Raw genomic sequence first — 13,133 nt, forward strand, 5'->3', positions numbered from 1 at the left:
AGGGTGGGTTCAAATTGTTAACCCAAGGAGCACCTCTGTTGACTTATTCAAACCTGCCCATGGGCCACTGGCACTGGCATTATTATTAAACTCTGCTAGCGTAGGCGCTGCCAGCCGAGCGAAAACAGGAGCTTCCAAGCTGGTCCCGTTTCGGAGCTGGCCACGGAAGCGCGATGCTTTTTCTACAATCTCATGCTTTAGCTGGTGTCTTGAAGCTCTTTAAAAGAATTGTTATTTACGTTCACTATCAACTAACAGGCACCGCTGTCATCCCGTTGGAAGTTATAGCGAATAAAACGGAGGTGTTAAAGATTAATTGGAAGCCAGTTCATTGAATATTGTAGGAAATAAGGCTGAGAGTATTAAAAAAAAAACAAACGAAGGGGCTGGGCTTCACAGGGGCGGCCCGTTATCAGCGCCACATCCCGCCCCCGGACGGGACCGCATTCAGAGCTGCGGCGGACAAGCCTCCGGAGCCCCGCAGAGCCAGAAGGGGGTGGGCACAAGCCCGGCGGCCGGAGGGGCGGGGCTCGGAACCCGGCTTGCCTGCGGGGGCTCGCGCTGCGTCGTGCCGGGGCTAGGCGCCGCTCCCGGGAGGGGCTGCGCCGGAGGTCACCATCGAGAGAAGGGGCCAGAGTGGCCGCGGGCGCTCCTTCCCGCCATCCCCCGTTCTCTATCCCGGAAGTTGACGCGGCGCGAGCGAGCTGGGGCTGTTTTGGCTGCGGAGCATCCTCCGAGGTGGTCCTGGAACGCCGAGATGCCCGTGAGTGACCGCCTTGGGCCCGGCGCGGCCTGCTCTTCTGGCGGCCCGCGGGGTGAGGGGGAGAGGTGGGGGGTTGGGAGAGATAGGCCCCGCTGAAGCTGCCGACCTCAGCCTGGCTTGGGGGCCCATCCCACCCCCGTTATGAAGGAGGGGCTCGTGGAGGGCGGTAGAGACCGCGCTGATTGTTTTCGGGCAGGCCCGGATCCCCGACAGCTTCTCTTGTTTTCCCCCCCCCGCTTCTCAAGCGCCCGCCCCTGCCCCCCAAAAAAGCCTCAGCCCCCTCGGGACTCGAAGCCCCTCGGGGCTCTTTGCCCTTTCTCCCACACTCCTGAGTTCTGCTGGGGGGCGGGGCTTGCCTCGCGTCCCCAGAGCTGTGATTCGCCGCTGCTGTTGTGATTTAAGGGGAAGCTTTGGGGCGATGTGACTTCCCATAGGGTAGAGGTCCTGAGCATTACGTAATGCAAACTGATAACACGTGCCTTTTGTTTTATTCAACAGTTGGCTAGAGATTTAGTGCATCCATCCCTAGAGGATGAAAAGAAGAAACATAAAAAAAAACGCCTGGTTCAGAGTCCAAATTCTTACTTTATGGATGTCAAGTGTCCAGGTAAAATGGGACGGCAACCTCAAATCTTGGTATTCTTGTAACGAAGCGAAACATTTATGGAAAATGATAGTGTGGCATAGGTGAAAACTCCCTAAAACACCCTCAAGGTGGAACCCATATTGGGAAGTTAATAACCCCTATAGGGGAATTTTTACCAAAAAATGTCCCCAAAGGCCTCATTGCCAGTCATTGTGCCTATTTTAGAGAATTTGAATTTATATATTTATATGTTTTTGGACTCTTATTGAATCTTTTAAAATTTTTCTTTACATGGAGAAATTTGTTATGACGAGACCCATATTAATTTTTCAATTTATGATAGTTCTTTTCCTGAGTTTAGTGAATATTATTTTGCTTCCCTGTTTCATTTTTGAGCATTGTTGCCTTTTTCTTTTTTTTTTTTTAAAGGCTGCTACAAGATCACCACAGTCTTCAGTCATGCTCAGACAGTGGTTCTTTGTGTAGGCTGCTCAACTGTGTTGTGCCAGCCTACAGGAGGGAAGGCCAGACTCACAGAAGGTATGGTTTGGCATTCTCTAATCCAGATATAAAATTGTCTGATTATAAATGTTCCTGCTTTTCGAATTTTCAGCATAGAAAATCTCATAAAACATAACCATTATAAAGGGTTTGTCAAAAGTATCTGGATTTTAAGCTAACATTTGTAACCTCCTATCCTCAACCCAGAAAGTCTTCTTTTGTACTTATCCCACATAGCTATATAAATGTTTTACAGATACACATTGTTAACTATCTGACTCAGGCAGAGAAACTTAGGCTAAGTGTTAGCTCCGCCAATTGAAGATCAATCAAAAAGAAGCTAAAGAAATTATAATGTAAGTCAGTGGGAAAAAAATCTATTTTATCAACATTTTTTTCAGGAACACCAATGCATAAGTAAGATATTCTTGTATTTCTTTTTAACGCCACATTTAAAAAAAAATAGTCCATATGTTTGGAATTCAGAGATTTATACCTTCTACTTTAAATGTCTCAAACATTTTCATTAAAGTTGTAGGTTACTATGTGAAATGGAACAAAAACACAATTAAGTACCTCTATAGATCTTAATCCAAAGTATAAAAGATTCATTTGTCAAGCAATGGAACATTCAATACATAATACAGCAAAAATTATTTCCAAAAAAATCTGAGTTTCTTTAAGGCTGATATGGAGATCTGATTATATTTCAATCTTTCCATAGTATGATGACACTAAACCACATTTAAGAGTAGTGTTTGTAAAATGTAGGTAGTGCTTCAAAAATACAAGTAGCATTTTGGAAATTGAGCTCTAATCTTAGTATTGATGTAACTGAAGGAGATCTGCATGTCTAGGGCTTAAATGTATTATGATCCTACTTTCTCATTCTTTTGGGAATCTGCATATAAATATTTGAGCTCATAGGAAAAGAGCTCTTACTAAATGAAGAGCAATATTATTGATATGTTCTCAAAGAAAGGCAGTATAGCACAGTGAAAAAAGCTGAACTTAGAGCTAGAAAGGTCTGAGTTCCAGTTCTGCCTCTTGGTACTTACCTTTAAAATTTTGCTGTAGTCTTTAGTGTTTATCACAGTTCTTAAGAGATCTAAGGGAGTAATTCTTAGCAGAATAGATGCATTTTTTTAAAAAAAAAATTATTTTTATTATTATTTTTTACAAATTAGGCTGAATAGAAAGGAACTCTAAAGTGACTTTGGACAGTACTAACTCATCCTATCCCTGGAGATAAAAACCTTATCTTCTTTCAGATTGCAAAAAGCATATTCAGTCCCATAATTCATGACAACGGTTTTATATAGTTCTAGGTATTGGAAGCAGAAGTGGTAATTATGTAAGCAAAAAATTATTAAGAGTTTTGGACTAAAATGTAAATTTTACTTCTTTTTAAAAATGTTTTGTTTTTAAGTCTAGACAATATTTGCATCTAAAAAAGAGCTTATCTATATCCAGAACTATATTGTACAAGGACAGCCTATCCTGTTACTCTTTCATATGCTTTTTTACAGGTTGCTCATTTAGAAGAAAGCAACATTAATGACATTCAGCTTCATGAACTGGACATAATGTATATCTCAGTAAGCCTTATCTGTTCGGCAATCCAAGCAAATAATTAAATTTGACTTCATAAGGTATATAACAATGGTCTCCTGTTTTGGAGTCTGTTTTACAATAAAATTTTAATTGCATGCAAAATTCTCCTGGTATTTTTATGTGTGTGTATGATTATTTTCTCTGTGTGTATGTATACTCACAAACACAGTTGCTTGATCCCAACATAACCCACAAGTGTTACATTTCCATGATCAAGAATTCTGAAATACTTTTAGCAACCATGACCTCCACTTAGCATTGTCTTTCCCTGTTTCAGGCCTCTAAACATATTCTTCATCCTTAATATCCAGCACTTCCACCCTTAAATACTCTGCCAAATCATTCTTCTTTCTCTGACTTTATTTCCTTTCCTTCTCTCAGTTGAGCCTATAGTTAACCAGTTCATTGTTTCTCTTTAATCCCTTCTCCCATCCCACACCTTGTCCTATTTCCACAAGTACTTTGCCAAAGTCTAGTGCTGGACCCAATATCTTACCTGTTTCACATCTTGCAAATGGTGTTGACTGTAGTGTGCCTAATCTCAACTAAGCCCTCACTGCAGCAAGGTAGTTGTAAGGCATTATCTTAAGTGCTAGAAGGTACAGAGTAAAAGACAGTCCTTGCTCTTAACTTACAGTCTAATGGAAGAGAAAATATGCAGACAAGTGTGTACAAACAAGCTGTATACAGGATAAATTGGAAATAATTAAGAGGAAAGGCATTAGAATTAAGAGGGATCCAGAAAAAGTGCCAGAAGGGATTGTGTCTTTAGGAGGGAGTCATTTTTAAGTAAGAGTCAGAATATAGTAGTAGTAGAAAAGGAAAAGATGAAAGATGAAAGCAAGTTTATTGCCTATGGAGCACACATCCCAGGGACCATAGTGGAAAGGGTGTTAAGTTTTAGATTGAGACAATTGGGAAAGCTTACTTGAGGGAATGAGAAAAAGGAATGGGGTGGGAGTAGAAAAGAGGAATGACAGGAATAGGGTTTGAAAGATCATTTCTGGGACTTCAGAATCACTAGAATGGGAAAGAAATGGGGTGGGCAAGTTTTGTTAATCATCAAGGAATATGTTTAGATAGATTTTCGTTGTCCATAAGGGTTTGGCCTCAGAGTAGAGTCCTTTCAGGGCCTTAGGCAGTTCAGAGGGAGTAAATAGTTGGAGGGGAAGGAATGATGCTCTTCACTTTATCCCAAGATAGATCACCAGGCTAGGATTAGATGAAATGGCCTTTCTCCTCTTCTCTGGAAGGAGGAATCTGGTGCTTTACATAATGGTGTTTCATATCTTTTGTCAGGAGGCCAGAGACCAGTCAGGAAAACCTAGGGGACAGAATAGGGTTTTCCTCACCTCAGAAAACAGGAGATTAGCACTTGATGGAATGGAGTCTTCTCCCCATGATACTGGAAATGAGTCAGGAGGCCTGGAGAGGCTGGAGACAAAGTAAGAAACAAGGAACAACTGGAAAGGTGGCCTTCTCCCCTCACTACAAGGCTGAAGACTGGTATGATGGAATAACATTTTCTTTCCTTCAAAGGCAAGAGTCTAGTTTGGGAAAACTAGACAGGATAATTCAGTAGAATGGTGCCCTCTCCTCTCAGTATAAAGGTATTCCCCACTGAAGCTGTTTCAGACCTCAATATACACATATCAATTCCACACTGTCAACAGAGGACCTCATATCATATTTTATGGGGAAAATGGAATCCACCTACCTGGAGCTCCTTCTCCCCTACTACACTTCTCAAAACCTCTTCCTTAACAACTCTTATATTAGTCTCTCATGAGGAGATGGCCCTTCTGGCCAAGTATAGCCTTTGATTCTGTGTTCTCTCATCTCTAATAGATTATTGCATATTCACAATCATCCTCTTACTCTGATCTTCAGTTTCTTTGTATTTACTGGCTGCCTCCATTCTTTAAAAAAAAAAAAAAAAAAATTTAATCCACTATCATTTGAGTCATCCCCTAAAACCGATAGTGGATGAAATCTTTTTTTCCCTCTTTCCTCCTTTTGATAAACTACAAGAAAAAGCTGTTCTCTCCACTTCTCTTACATCTTAACCCCTTGCAATCTGGCTTCTAACCTAATCACAATAAACTTATCCAAACTTGCCAGCAATCTCTTAATTGCTAAATCTGAAGGTCTTTTCTTGACCTTCATCCTTTTTTATTTCAGTGTAACATTTGACATTGTTGGTCTCTATCTCCTGGATACTCTCCCTAAGTTTCTCCTTGGTTTTTTGTGATACATTTCTCTTGATTTTCTTCTTACTGGTGTATCTACTTCTTAATCTTCTTTGTGAGATTGTATCCAATTATATTTCACATTATCCCATTACATGTGGGTATACACTAAGGCTTTAGTTACCGTCTCTTCATTTTTGGTGATGTCATCAACTAAGATACGTTCAATTATCTCTGTGCAGATAATTCTTACATAGAGATATCTACTTGAGATGTAATAGTCCTGCATCACCAACTGCCTCCTGTATATTTTAACCTGGACATCTCAGACATCTCAAACTGAATATGTTCAAAACAGAACTCATGTTCCCTTCAACAATGAGATGAACCAAATCAGTTCCAATAGAGCAGTAATGAATTGAACCAGCTACACCCAGCAAAAGAACTCTGGAAAATGAGTACGAACCACTACATAGAATCCCCAGTCCCTCTATTTTTGTCTGCCTGCATTTTTGATTTCCTTCACGGATAAAGTGTACATTATTTCAAAATCTGATTCTTCTTGTGCAGCAAATTAACTGATGGATATGTATACATATATTGTATTTAACTTACACTTTAACATATTTAACATGTATTAGTCAACCTGCCACCTGGAGGAGGGGATGAGGGAAAGAAGGGGAAAAACTGGAACAAAAGGTTTTGCAATTGTCAATGCTGAAAAATTACCCATGCACATATCTTGTAAATAAAAAGCTATAATAATAAAAGGAAAAAAAAAAAACTCATGTCCCTGTACCCCTCAATCTACCCTCTTCTGAACTTTGCGGTTTTTACTACTTCCTTCCACTTACCCAGGTCTGCAATGTTGATGTCAGTCCTTAACTGTTCCCTACCCATATCTAATCAGTTGCTCAAGTCTTATCAATTCGGCTCCAAAGATGTTTCCCACATCCATACCTTTCTCTTCAATCACTTGGCACTACCATCCTGTTCAGGATCTTATCACCTCTTACCTGGTCTATAATAGCTTCTTAATTGATTACCCTGCTTTAATCCATTCTTTACATGACCATCAAAGTGATATTCCTAACGTAGAGGTCTGATCATTTCATACACCTGCTCAATAAACTCCAATGGCTCCCTATAACCACTATGGGCTAACCACTAACTCTTCTTTATGTACTGGCTCCAAAATCCTTTCCCCCAAATTAGAAACTAATATGGCAGAAACTAGGCATTGACCCACACCTAACACTGTATACCAAGATAAAGTCGAAATGGGTTCATGATCTAGATATAAAGAATGATATTATAAACAAGTTAGAAGAACATAGGATAGTTTACTTCTCAGATCTGTGGAGGAGGAAGGAATTTGTGACCAAATAAGAACTGGAGATCATTATTTATCACAAAATAGTTAGTTTTGATTATATCAAGTTAAAAAGGTTTTGTACAAACAAAACAAATGCAAACAAGATTAGAAGGGAAGCAATAAACTGGGAAAATATTTTTACATCCAAAGGTTCTGATAAAGGCCTCTAAAATATAGAGAGAATTGACTCAAATTTATAACAATTCAAATCATTCTGCAATTGATAAATAGCCAAAGGATATGAAAAATTTTCAGATGAAGAAATGGAAACTATTTCTAGTCATATGAAAAGGTGCTCCAAATCACTATTGATTAGAGAAATGCAAATTAAGACAATTCTGAGATACCACTACATACCTGTCAGATTGGCTAAGATGACAAGAAAAGATAATGATGAATGTTGGAGGAAAATTGGGACACTAATTGTTGGTGGAATTGTGAACAGATCCAACCATTCTGGAGAGCAATTTGGAACTATACTCAAAAAGTTACCAAACTCTGCATACCCTTTGATCCAGCAGTGTTATTACTGGGCCTGTATCCCAAAGAGTTATTAAAGAAGGGAAAAGGACCCACATATGCAAAAAATGTGGCAGCCCTTTTTGTAGTGGCAAGAAACTGGAAACTGAGAGGATGCCCATCAATTGGAGAATGGCTGAATAAGTCATGGTGTATGAATGTTGTGGAATATTATTGTTCTGTAAGAAATTATCAGGAAGATGAGTTTAGAGAGGCCTAGAGAGACTTACATGAACTGATGCTAAGTGAAATAAGCATAACTAGGAGATCATTATACACAGCAACAAGAAGATTATACAATGATCAATTCTGTTGGACATGGCTCTCTTCAACAATGAGATGATTCAAACCAGTTCCAATTGTTCAATGATGAAAAGAGCCATCTACACCCAGAGAGAGGACTGTAGGAACTGAGTGTGGTTCACAACATAGCATTTTCACACTTTTTGTTGTCTTTTGCTTGCATTTTATTTTGCTTTTCTCCTCTCTCTCTCTCTCTCTCTCTCTCTCTCTCTCTCTCTCTGTCTCCCCCCCCCTCCTCTCTCTGTCTCCCTCTTTACTGGTTTAATTTGATTTTTCTTGTGCAGCACAATAATTGTATAAATATGTATGCATATATTGGATTTAACATATATTTTTTTATTATAGCTTTTTATTTACAAGATATATGCACGGGTAATTTTTCAGCATTGACAATTGCAAAACCTTTTATTCCAATTTTTCCCCTTCTTCCCCTTTCTCCTCTCCCAGATGGCAGGTAGACCAATCCATGTTAAATATTTAACCTAGATTTTTACCATGTTTAATATATATATTGGACTATTTGCCATCTATGGAAGGGCATGGGGGAAGTGGGGGAGAATTGGAACACAAAGTTTTGCAAGGGATAATGTTGAAGAATTGTCCATGTATATGTTTTGAAAAATAAAAAACTTTTAACAAAAAACCTCTTTTCCCAAGTTTTTTACACTTAACTTCCTTTTGTGAACATGATGCTCTAGCTAAACTGTCTTTACTTTTGGTCACAAAAACATTACATCTCCTATCTCTGTCCCTCATGCCTAGATGTTCCTTATCTCTGTACTTCCTCCCTCCATATCCCCCAAAAAACTCTCTCAGCTCCAGTTCCATCTTCAACATGAAACATTTCCTAAGCTACTAAATGCTCTTCCCACCAAATTACCCTGTATGTATTTTGTAAATTCCTTAAGAGTGGGATGTTTTTATTTTTTCTTTGTATCTCTCACTATTTAGTATTAGGGATATCTGACAGACAGAAGACACTTAATAGATTGGTTTACACACATACACACATTATATATGTGAATGTATGCATGTCTACATATTTTAAATAATTTGAGTATGGAGTAGAATCCAAAATAATGACTTTTATCAGTCTTTCCAGAAATTGTTGAGTCAGATACTGATTCCTTGAGAAATAAAAGTGATCTAAAGATTAATGTATTATAGTAACAAAAGAACTGGATGAGGTGGTAAAGAAGTAGGAAATGAATTTCAAAAGAAAAATAATTGAAAAGTGATACAAGAAGAGGGTCTAGAAGTGGTAGTATGGAAACAATCAATAAGCATTTATTAAGGGGTATGTTTGTTTGTTGCATAAGTATTGGAACCAGAAACAGGCTGACTTTCTGGTCCAACATGAAAGTGGATGGCCTAATATTAGGAAATTCTGTACAGGAAAGAGGAGCCAAACATACATGCAAATTTTAGGAGAATTAGAGAGGAGGCATGCCACATTTTTTTCTACAGAAAAGAGACTTCTACATTCTTTCTAAGAACAAGGAACATCAAGGGAAGCAAGGGGGATAAAACAGAAAGGATATTTTCTTAGTGTATTGTCTAGATTACAGATATGAATAAATATTGCTTGAATATTATATAAGGCACACTTTAAATTCCTACTTAAAGTTTGGAAATATTTTCTCAAAATCTTTTCATACTTTTTTAATTCTTATGTTAGAAAGAGGAATGATATAATCTACTCTATAAAAAAAAATTCTATTTTCATGAAATAACATCGTCATCTTGTGGTCTTTTGGAATTTTACAGAATGCCTACTAGAGTTGGTTTTACAAATGTAAGCACTTATGTCATGAAAATGGCCTAGGTTTTTCTTAAGATTATATATAGTATGTGCAAACATGTTTGTGGCAGCCCTTTTTGTAGTGACAAGAAACTGAAAATGGAGTGGATGCCCATCAGTTGGAAAATGGCTGAATAAATTATAGTATATGAATGTTGTAGAATATTATTATTCTATAAGAAATGATTAGGAGGAGCAGAGAGGCCTGGAGAGATTTACATGAACTGATGCTGAGTGAAATGAGTAGAACCAGGAGATCATTGTACACAACAAGAAGATTATACAACAATCAATTCTGATAGATGTGATTCTTTTCAACGATGAGATGATTGAGGTTAGTTCCAATGATCTTGTGAAGAAAAGAGCTATCTATACCTAGAGAAAGGACTGTGGGAACTGAGTGTGGATCACAACATAGCATTTTAATTCTTTTTGTCATTGTTTGTATTTTATTTTCTTTTTCATGTTTTTCTTTTTTGATCTGATTTTTCTTGTGCAGCAAGATAATTGTATAAATATGTATGCATATATTGTATTTAACACATATTTTTGCTATGTTTAATATATATTGGATTACTTTCCATCTAGGGGAGGGGATGGGAGAAGAGGAGAAAAATTGGAACACAAGAGTTTACAAGGATTAATGTTGAAAAATTATCCATGCATATGTTTTGAAAATAAAAAGCTTTAAAGTAAAATAAGAGATTATATGGTAGGATACAAATAATGGCAAATTCTTCTTATACTGAAAAGGCTTTGACTATGGTCCCAGTGATAGAATGCCTGAGATCAGCTATCTGAGGCTGTTTTACCTAAGTATAAAGACCCTCATCTTTTATAAGTTGGCCTCTAGATGAATTCTTTGCCTATAACAACTTATGAAACAACTTATGAAACATGGTTTTGTGTAGCCCCCTTTAATTTTTGCAGTGACAGATTAGCAGAGTGAACTAAAATTCACACATCCAGATTACTTATAAATATTAATTTAATTTTATCTATGGATGCCTATGAAGAACCTTGTCCAATGATCCATGAGTGGATATACTACTGGAAGAACTGAATTTTATCAGTTGATATTTTCACTATAAATGAAACCAGAAGACAATAGGAAGTTGTAGATAAATTGTAAGCTGGGTTACACATTCTGCTTGGAAAGGCCAGTAAAGGTACTGGTATAGTTTAGAAAACATGGATCAGAGCAAGAACTAACAAGGATCAAAGAATACTAGTCTATATAGAATATAGAATTCCAGGGGAAATAAGAAATACCTCTTCAAGAAGCAATAGAGTGTAGTGGATAAAAAGCTAACTTTGGAGTCAGGAAGATTTGGGTTAAGTCCAATCTTATACTATGTGATTGATGAGTAAGCTATTTAACTTCTCTACTCCTGATACCTAAGACTATAAATTGTAAACGAGGTACAAATCTTCATTAGCAGAAATTTCTCATTGGGAAATTCCCACCCCTATGAAAGCACAAGCGTGATCCCTTCACCTTTTCCAATAAACAAACAAACAAACAAAACGATATAATTTCCTGGGATATGTGGGTACATTGCATTATTGGGTGCATGATAAATTCTTGCAAAATATCTCAAACCTCTCATTGTTCTCCCTCCCTCAACAATCTCAGTTGGCAACTTTGCTTCATATTTTAAAGAAAAAATTGAGGTCATTCACCTTGAGCTCTCTCTTCTTCATCTCCTAACATTCATGTGTTTTTGGTCACTATCTCTTTCTTCAACCTAATCACATGATGAAGTGACTTTACTCCTACCAAAGCAAACCCCAACACCTGCTCAAACTATCCCATTTTATCCTGTGTCCTTCAACAGATTAGCCTCCTATCATTCTCTTATCACTTCTCTCTACTAGCTGCCTCCCCATAGCCTACAGACTTATCTATGTTTCCCTTATCCTTAAAAAACAAAGAAACTAAATATCCTCACTTGATCCTTTTAACCTTGACTAGAATTCTTCTGCCTTTTGTGGCTAAATTCCTTGAAAAGGCTATCTTTTCTCTATTCTCTTCTTAACCCCTTACAATTTGGCTTCCAACATCATCATTCCACCAAAACTTCCCTCTCCCAAGTTACTAGTCATCTAATTGCCAGACCTAATGGCCTTTTTTCAATCTTCCTTCTCTTTAACCTTTAACCTTTCTGCAGTCTTTGACATTGTTGATCACCTCCTCCTTGATACTCTCTTCTCTGTAGGTCTTGGGATGCCAATCTCTTCTGCTTTTCCTATTTAAATACTCCTCAGTTTCTTCTGTTGGATCATCATTTACATATGCCCTATAAGTATAGGGATTCTCCCCTGGATGCTCTTTTTTTGCCTTTCTACATTAATTGGTGATTTCATCATCTTCAATGGATTTAATTATCATCCCTATGCTGATGATTCTCAAATCTACAGATACTGCTCTAAACTCTCTGCAGACCTTTAGTCTCAGACTTCCAACTGCCTTTGAGACATCTTGAACTGGATGTCCAGTTAAACTCAACATGTCCAAAACCATATTGGGTAGAGAAGTATATATAGCTGGGGGCACATACATGTGATACATACAATGAAATGATTATCTTAAAAAAATAAAATTAAGGGGTAAGAAATAAGAATATAATGGGAGAAGAAAAAAGGAAGAGAATTGTGTGAATTGTCTCATATTAAAAAGGCAAGTTAAAGTTTTTACAATGAAGAAGAAGGGAGAGCAGGTAGTGGGGTAGCTTGAACCTTATTTTCATCACAATTGATTCAAAAAGAGAGTAACACACTCAACTGGGCATAGAAATTTATCCTACTTTACAGGATAGTAGGAGGGAAAGAGGATAAGAGAGCAGGGGCTGATAAAAGGAAAGGCAGATTGAGGAAGGTAGTTTTTAGAAACAAAATACTTTTGAGGAATGAGAGGGAGAAAAGAGAGAGAGAACAGAATTAACCAGGAATGGAAAGAAAATAGGATGGAGGGAAATAGCAACCATAATTGTTTTTAAAAAATCTTTTGAAGGATGTTCACTGATAAAAGCCTGATTTCTCACAACTATTTAGAGAACTAAGTAAAATTTTATAAAAATAAGACACTCCCCAATTAATGATCAAAATATATGACATTTTTCGATGAAGCAAAATTATTAACAGGTATATGAAAAAAATGCTCCAAATCATAGTTGATTGTAGAAATGCAAATTAAAACTATTGAAACACTAATGCACTGTTGTGAACTGGTTCAACCATTCTGAAGAACAATTTAGAACTATGACCAAAGTAGTATAAACCATGCATATCCTTTGATTCAGCAATACCACTACAAGGTCTGAATCTCAAAAAAGAGATTTAAAAAAAAGGACCTAATATGTAAAAAATATTTATAGTAACTCTTTTCTGTGGCAAAGAATTGGAAATAGAGGAGATGCCCATCAGTTGGAAAATGGCTGAATAAGTTGTAGAATATGATTCTGATATGATCTGTAGAATAT

At 37.4% G+C, this 13,133-nt stretch overlaps 1 protein-coding gene across 2 annotated transcripts; it reads left to right on the forward strand.

The window, feature by feature from the left end:
* Positions 1-468: 468 nt before the first annotated feature.
* RPS27L (ribosomal protein S27 like) lies at positions 469-3,569 on the forward strand. 2 transcript variants are annotated; one of them, XM_023497894.2, is made up of 4 exons: positions 469-763; positions 1,262-1,370; positions 1,779-1,889; positions 3,380-3,569. In XM_023497894.2, exons 1-4 carry the CDS (start codon positions 758-760, stop codon positions 3,406-3,408), a joined length of 255 nt encoding a protein of 84 aa, XP_023353662.1. In that variant the 5' UTR covers positions 469-757; the 3' UTR covers positions 3,409-3,569. The 2 variants fall into 2 exon arrangements, with proteins under 2 accessions (XP_023353662.1, XP_031811289.1); XM_031955429.1 differs by lacking the exon at positions 469-763 and adding an exon at positions 797-815.
* Positions 3,570-13,133: the final 9,564 nt, after the last annotated feature.

Source organism: Sarcophilus harrisii, chromosome 2 (assembly GCF_902635505.1).
Source record: "Sarcophilus harrisii chromosome 2, mSarHar1.11, whole genome shotgun sequence".
Classification (NCBI taxonomy): Eukaryota; Metazoa; Chordata; class Mammalia; order Dasyuromorphia; family Dasyuridae; genus Sarcophilus; species Sarcophilus harrisii.